Source organism: Lolium rigidum, chromosome 7 (genome assembly GCF_022539505.1).
Source record: "Lolium rigidum isolate FL_2022 chromosome 7, APGP_CSIRO_Lrig_0.1, whole genome shotgun sequence".
Lineage (NCBI taxonomy): Eukaryota > Viridiplantae > Streptophyta > Magnoliopsida > Poales > Poaceae > Lolium > Lolium rigidum.
In genome coordinates this window covers 127,238,218-127,245,495 of record NC_061514.1, presented here as the reverse complement: position 1 = coordinate 127,245,495, position 7,278 = coordinate 127,238,218, and the positions used below count along the sequence as shown (strand labels likewise).

General features: G+C 43.8%; 1 protein-coding gene across 3 annotated transcripts; it reads right to left on the bottom strand.

Moving 5' to 3' along the window:
- Positions 1-4,338: 4,338 nt before the first annotated feature.
- Positions 4,339-6,999, bottom strand: LOC124676633 (MEIOTIC F-BOX protein MOF-like). Of its 3 annotated transcripts, none has more exons than XM_047212674.1 (5): positions 6,704-6,999; positions 6,160-6,215; positions 5,179-6,072; positions 4,800-4,955; positions 4,339-4,710 (listed from the first exon to the last, which is right to left on the bottom strand). In XM_047212674.1, exons 3-5 carry the CDS (start codon positions 6,067-6,069, stop codon positions 4,480-4,482), a joined length of 1,278 nt encoding a protein of 425 aa, XP_047068630.1. In that variant the 5' UTR covers positions 6,070-6,072; positions 6,160-6,215; positions 6,704-6,999; the 3' UTR covers positions 4,339-4,479. The 3 variants fall into 3 exon arrangements, with proteins under 3 accessions (XP_047068630.1, XP_047068629.1, XP_047068631.1); XM_047212673.1 differs by having other exon boundaries at positions 5,179-6,074; positions 6,165-6,215; positions 6,704-6,998; XM_047212675.1 differs by lacking the exon at positions 6,704-6,999 and having other exon boundaries at positions 5,179-6,074.
- Between the last annotated feature and the right edge of the window lie 279 nt (positions 7,000-7,278).

The following is a 7,278-nucleotide window of genomic DNA, read 5'->3' as shown; positions in this document are numbered from 1 at the left end:
GTAAAACTTCAGATTGAAAAGTTCAGGAAACATCTTCAGACTGAAGAACATGCCGTGAAGGAAACCTGTATGCATTGCCAGCATTAGTGTCGATGGCAGTCACTAGAAGACAGATTGTTTGAAGTGTCTAAATTATTTGAAAACCTTGAAACTTATGTTTATTCTGTTTAACTGTTTGCTACATTTGGGCTTGGGGCATCCTTTGGGGTTGTGCTCAGAATATTGAACCTTGACTGAGTTCTTATTTCAGTGCTACGTAGCTTTTGACACTTCGACAGCAATCATGCTATCACCCTTTATTTCTTAATTCATCAGTCTATTCGTCAATTGCATGTTGAGAACCATAATTTCTTCCTTGCACCGGAGCTTTACAATCGCAAATTAATGTTGCTTGGAGACTATTCTTTGCTGACAACTAGCATGCACAATGTACCATCTTTTTTTTTTCCTGATAATGGCATAATGTACTATTTAGTTGTTATCAAAGGAAAAATGCCACTTTTCTTCCCTAAACTCATGTGAAAGTTTATTTTCATCCAATAACTTCTCTTTTGTCCAAAACAAACATAAATTTATGTCTTGTAAAAATGTTAATGTCTGTAGTAGGAGAGAGTTTACAACCCTCCTTGAAACGATATAATTTTCACTTTTGGAAAATCATGCCACCCTACTGAGACTTACCCATTTGTGCATGTTCTACTTCTATCCCAAGAACTAATCTCGTGGAAGCTGGCTGCAGGCAAATGCTGCGATAACATCTCGTATGTAGAATGTTATTAAAATTGATTTGGCAAAATATACTGAAGTACAATGTAAATGATAGAGGGTTGCTACATTTCAGTAGAACATAAAAGAAACATGCATCACATCATGGAGTAACGTCTTGAAGCCTTCTTAATCACAATGGTACTCTTCTGTAGGTTCCTCCAAACGCCAAGTAAAAGGTCAAACAGTTTCTGAACATCGACGTCTTCGTTGTATTTGATTTCAGTCCTCTTAAGTCTTGAGCACTGGAAAGATGGCGTGTCCTGACATTGTAGAGATGTCCTCTCCAAATTTCCTCCTACTTTGTTTTTCTTCGAACATTCTGGGAGCTTTAGGGAATAAAACAGATTCAGCCAAAATGTAAGATGGTAAAGCTAGAGTATGTAGTGCCATAGAGATGAAATAAGTAAAAAAAAAAGTACCTTGCATTGTTGCAGAGTAAGCTTCTCCAAACAAGGGGCATTGTTCAGAAAGTTTCCCAGTATATCACAGCTGTCACTCAGATCACATTTGTCGAGCAGCAAGATTCTAACACTATAGATCACTGGGAAAGTACCCGATCCAATGTGTAAATTAGCCTGAACGGAGGAGTCAAAACACCGTTCAGTTCAAATGATGAATATAGTCATAGGATTGAAGTATGGTTTCCTAATCCTCTGATAATTAATTATAAAGATTAAAAACTCAAATGGCACTAGAAAACCACAAGCTCAAACAACTATGTTCTCATTGATAGAGCTAACTAAGGCCGAGAGATCCTTGCAGGATCGTAAAAAAAGAAGTAAGAAGCATGAGAGACATATATACCAGCGTTCGAAGTCCAGTGAGTTGTAAATCTTCCGCAAACATTAGGCTGGAGAGAAGCTTGCATGGAAGCATCGCTGTTGAATCTTTTAAGCAAATGGTGGCTTTGTTGAGGCGTGGCATCAGGTCTACTACAACAGTTTGCCAGTTATTATGACCAGGAGCGGCAATCACCAGGTGCAAATATGAAAGAGACGGAGCCTTGATGGTCAAAGCACTAGGATTGTCAGTTGTACAATCCTCAACTGTCAACCTCTTTAGCGTGAAAGACACAATTTCTGCATCATCATGAAACCTACATCGCTTGAGCTCCAGATCATCTAGGACCGGGCAGGTAGAACGAAGCTGGTGCGTGAAGGTTATATCCAAAGCAATCCCGGTAAGATGCAGCCTGTTGAGGCGCGAAGAGCTGGAACCACCCAAATGCGGCAGTTTGCAACCGACGGTGGAGTGTATCTCCACCACTTTGGGGCATCGCTTGATGCCGCGGCGTATCCACGAGTTGACAAATTTGGTATTGCCATGAGAAACAGCAACATGAAACTGGAACCTGTCGAGTCTTGGCGCGCTGTGAAACATGAGCAGATTGTTGACGAACTCCTCGAGACTAGCAGAGTCGATGTCATCCTCATCCTCTGACATGTCCTCCCAAACCTCGTAGTATGCCGGCCCGATTGCGCGGAACTGGCGCTCGTCGATGTCGAGGCAAGGCATGGAGCACCAGAGGTCCTCCCACCTCCGTGATAGCACGCACGTCTGCACGGCCTCCCGGGCCGTGAGGAACGACATGATATAGTGGATGAGGCCATCAGGGAGATCACTTAGCCTGTCGGCGTTGCCCACGGGGCGTTTGCCGGAGGGTGCCATCCCGGCCCCTGCCACCACCTAACAAGGGATGTGCCGTTTATTCCAAATCGCACTGCCCTAAATCAGCGATATGGAATTGGGGATATGTGGAGAACCTCACCTCACCTCTGGGAGCCGAGATCACACGTTGTGTGCGTCGAGTTGCCGTCGACAGGCGAACGCTACCGGAGGAATCAGATGGCGGCGCACGCGAGACAAACCCTACTCGTGCGTTTTTGGGGCTTTGTGTGAAAGACCAAGTCCAGCACTACAGCAGGAATGCAGGATCGGCTCGTAAAAGATGAGGGACGCTCTTCCATAGCATCTGCTACCTCCGTTCCATAAAACACCTTATACGAAGTACCTCTCTCACATTTTATAAGACACGTGCGTACCTCTAGGTTGCAAATTTGATCAAGTTAGCATTAGTTATATGTTATAAAAATTATATCATTAGAAAGTTCAGATGTTCTATTTTCTAATGATATAATTTTTATATTATATAATTTAAATTACATAGGTTAAATTGATGACCTAGGGGTACGCGCGCGCCTAATAAACTGTGAAGGAGGGAGTACTATATATATTTTTAGTCAAAAGTCAACGGGTCGTAAATTCGATCAATGTTATAGAAAAATATAAATATGTACAAATATTTAACAAACACATTATGAAAATATATTCTATATCTTTTATTGCTATTGATTTGCTATTAAAGTTACAGGACCTTGATTTTTAACTAATTAGCCGAATTGAATTTCCGACTGAACTATATATGTTTTGTTTTATGGAACGGACAAAGTACTTTTGTGCCGCTATTTGACTGCCCAACGTGCGGCTCCTGCTTTGCTGACACTGCCACATTGTCATCAACTTCGTTTTGCCTCTGTCATCGTCAATAGTGTCGGAGCCGCTGCCGCCCCTCTAGCACCAAGATCGCGCTATGACCGACCGACAATCCACAGCATATGCTCAATAACAAATGTGTTGACGGACACTTTTAGTCGAGTACCTACCAAGTGTGAGATTCCTACCATGGCATGAGACTAGGTGGACTCGTTGTGGAGGAGTGAGAAGCAGGGTCACTTGGGACGCGAGGAACACTCGGATATGAGCATTCGAAGGTGCAGAGTAGTGTGAGGCCAGTAAGGATTTAGAAGGCGCATACGAACAAGGCCAAGTATGGAAGGAGCCTGCCCGTGCCCAAAAGAACAAGCGATCGAGTTCGACCTCGACATTAAGACTGATCAGGTCTGATCCGAACATGAAGGCTGACCAGGTCCGATCGACAACTTAGTGGAGTCCGACTCCAATACAAGGATTAGAAACCTACCTAGTTTTGAGTCCATTTGCGTCGGGCTGATCAGGTTTTCCATGTTTTTGTATTCGCGGTGACCAAAACAGACAGTCTTGATCCGTTTACGCTGAGCCGCTGAAGATGCCCTAACATTCTTATGGAGAAGAATCCTAGTCAAATTCGGGTGTACTTGCTGTAAGAGGCAGAGCACGCTGGTTGAGGCTGTGGCATGGGCGCAAACCTAGCTGCTTCCCTTCATGATTGTAGCAAGCCAATGCCACTACTTTCATATGCCTAATTTTATTGTCTGCCGTTAATATGACCAAGAATGCCAAATTGGCAAATTGACATCTATGGGCACACGCAGTGGTTGAAAAAAATGTAAGAGGGACGAAGACTCCACATTCACAGAACGTATTTCAAAGTGGAACCTCATGTTGGTTAATGGTTTCATACATTTGCTTGTTGGTTTGTGGCAACTCAGAAATATTTTATAGTAGTATAAATAACAGTAAAGACATACACGATTTTAGGACAGTAGTATGGATTTTATGAAACCAAATGGCAAACGCAAATGCAGATCAGCTATCAAATGTGTGGTGCAATCAAATACAATGCAAACATGCACAACATAAGAAAATCCAGAAATTAACCAACAGTACATGCTCGTTTAGTTGGCCCCTGCCATCAAAAGCACAATACATATAAGTACAATGTAAATGGCAGAGGGTATGCTACATTTCAGTAGAACATAAAAGCAGCAAACATCACAGCATAGAGTAACTTCTTGAAGCCTTCTTAATCTCAATACCAGTCTTCTGCAGGTTCCTCCAAACGCCAAGTATAAGATTAAACAATTTCTGAACATCGTCGTCGTCTCGGTATTTGATTTCAGTCCACTTCAGGCTTGGGCACTGGAAAGATGCAGTGTCCTGATATTCTAGAGATGTCTTCTCCATATTTCCTCCTCCTTTGCTTTTGTTGGAACCTTCTGGAAGCTGTAGGGAGTACAAAAAGATTCAGGCGTTTCTAAGATGGTAAACCTAGAGTATATAACACTGTAGAGATGAAAAAATACGAAAAGTACCTCGCATAGTTGCAGAGTAAGCTTCTCTAAACAAGGGGCATTGTTCAGAAAGCTTCCCAGTATATCACAGTTGTCACTCAGATCACATTTGTCGAGCAGTAAGCTTCTCAAATTATGGAACACTGGGAAAGTACCCGATCCAATGTGTAAATTATCCTGAACGTGAACAGAGGAATCAAAACATTGTTCAGTTCAAATGATGAATACAAGTCTAAGGAAATGAAATTGAAGTATGGTTTATTAATTACAAAGATTAAAAAATCAAATGGCACCAGGAAACTACAAGCTCAAACACTATATATGTTCTCATTGATAGAACTTGGGGGCGGGGGAGTCCTTCAGACGAAAAAAAATAGAGTAACAAGCATGAGAGACATACCAGCGTTCGAAGACCAGTCAGTTCTAAATCTCTGACATAAATTAGGCTGTAGAGAAGCTTGCAAGGCAGTATCGCTGTGGAGTGTTTCAAGCGAATGGTGGCTTTGACGAGGAACGGCATCTCATCTACTGTAACAGCATGCCAGTTCTGACCAAAAGCAGTAATGAACAGCTGCAAGTAAGTAAGAGACGGAGCTTTGATAGTCAACGCACTGGGATTGGAAGTTGTACAATCCTCGATGGTTAAATTCTTGAGTGTGCAAGATGCAATTTCTGCATCATCGTCAAGCTTGCAGCGCTTGAGCTCCAAATCCTCCAGGACCGGGTAGCTAGAACAAGGAAGTTGCCGTGCAAAAGTTCTATCCAGAGTAATCCCTGTAAGATGCAGCCTGCTTAGGCGTGAAGAACCGGAACCAAAACGTGGTAATTTACAATCGCCGGTCGAATGGATCTCCACCACTTTGGGGCATCGCTTGATGCAACGGCATAGCCATGAGTTGATAAACTTGATCTCACGATGAGAAACGGCATGGCAAACAGCATGGAACCGGAAGCTATCCAATGTTGGTGCGCTGTGAAACATGAGCAGATTGGTGACGAAATCCTCAAACCTAGTGTAGTCAATGTCATCCTCAAACTCATCCTCATAGTCGTCGTCCAAATACTCTGATCCCAGTCCGATTGCGGAGGGGCGGAAGTCCTGCTCATCGATGCTGATGAAAGGCATGGAGCACCATAGGTCCTCCCAGCGCCGTGACAGCATGCACGTCTGCACGGCCTCCCGGACCGTGAGGAACGACATGATATAGTGGATGAGACCATCAGGGAGATCACTTAACCTGTCGGCGTTGCCAGCGGGCCGTTTGCCGGAAGGGCCCATCGTCCGTGCCATCACCTCTGCATCACAAGGATATAGTATCGTAATTCCTTCAAATCGCACTAATCTGAATCTGCAACAGTAGAAATGGGGAGACCATCGAACCTCACCTACAGCCAGTGGCGGAGCGTGGCGCAACACAAAAGGATGGCCAACAGTCTGTAATAATGACAAAAAAAATCGCATGTAATTCTTGCAGAAAAACGTAACCGAATCATCAGAGAATTGCTATATAGAGATGTACTGATATATAATATGTTGACATAAGACCATATTAGAGCACTGATTCAGATTCAATACTCTAATTGTAAAGCAAAAAGTGATCTACCAAAATAAAAGCAAACCAAGCTAGACTGTGGGAGTTGGATACTAATTACAGAATTGCTCTCCTGTGCTTGCGAGCCTTAAAGTCTTCCAGTATATCTTAGTAGCTATGTTGTGCAGCAATTTCTCGTTCTACTTGAGAAAATCATCTAAACTGGGGCACGTCCGTAAGTGTAGCCAAATTTTTTTTTTCCAAATCTCACAATCGGTATGTGCAATCCAACCATTCAACAAAGTAGGGCGATCTTCTTGTTTCAGATCAACTAAACAGCAAGGGGATTAAACAATCCATGACTTGATTCCTTGCATACCTTACTCAATTTGATGCTACACTAGTCCACGGCGGCGGACGGCGCCATGGGCTACGGCCAGTCGACCTCAGGTCCACCGCGATCTGAAATTGGAGCTGCAGCTTGATCCGGTTTGGGGTTTGGGCTGGTTTAAACTAGCAGGCGAAGGATCGAGAGCTAGGCATCTAGGCTATGGGGATTAGAGGGAAGAAGGAAAGACCTAGAAAAGAGGAAGGGGATTTTGGGGGACGGCGACGGAGTTAGTCGGTTGTAGTGCTGGCCGAATGGGAGGATGGGCCTGGGCCATCTTCAGTAATACTCCAGATTTCTTTTGCACTTTCAGAAGACTGGGCCGGCGCTTGAACGAACAGCTCCGGAGAAGAGGGCGGAGTTCCCTGGTTGTGTTCGTTGATATGCCGTCGACGGGCGGAAGATACCCGAGGAATCAGATGCTGGCACACGCCGAGAACAAACACTAGAAAGCAGAAACCGATGGTAATTATTCCGATGTGGGTCGCGATCTGTGGAGTCAGTCGTCGCTCGTTAATCAGTGAAGCAACTGAACGGGTAGGGAGGACAAACGAAATGGTTGGATGATCACGAGGATAGT

Bases quoted from the DNA above. Each gene is read 5' to 3' on its own strand.
- LOC124676633 (XM_047212674.1), bottom strand. From the start codon at position 6,069: ATGGCACGGACGATGGGCCCTTCCGGCAAACGGCCCGCTGGCAACGCC. The intron at 4,956-5,178 runs GTATGTCTCTCA...GTTCACGTTCAG, and splicing joins TGACTGGTCTTCGAACGCTG to GATAATTTACACATTGGATC. The intron at 4,711-4,799 runs GTACTTTTCGTA...TACTCCCTACAG, and splicing joins TTACTCTGCAACTATGCGAG to CTTCCAGAAGGTTCCAACAA.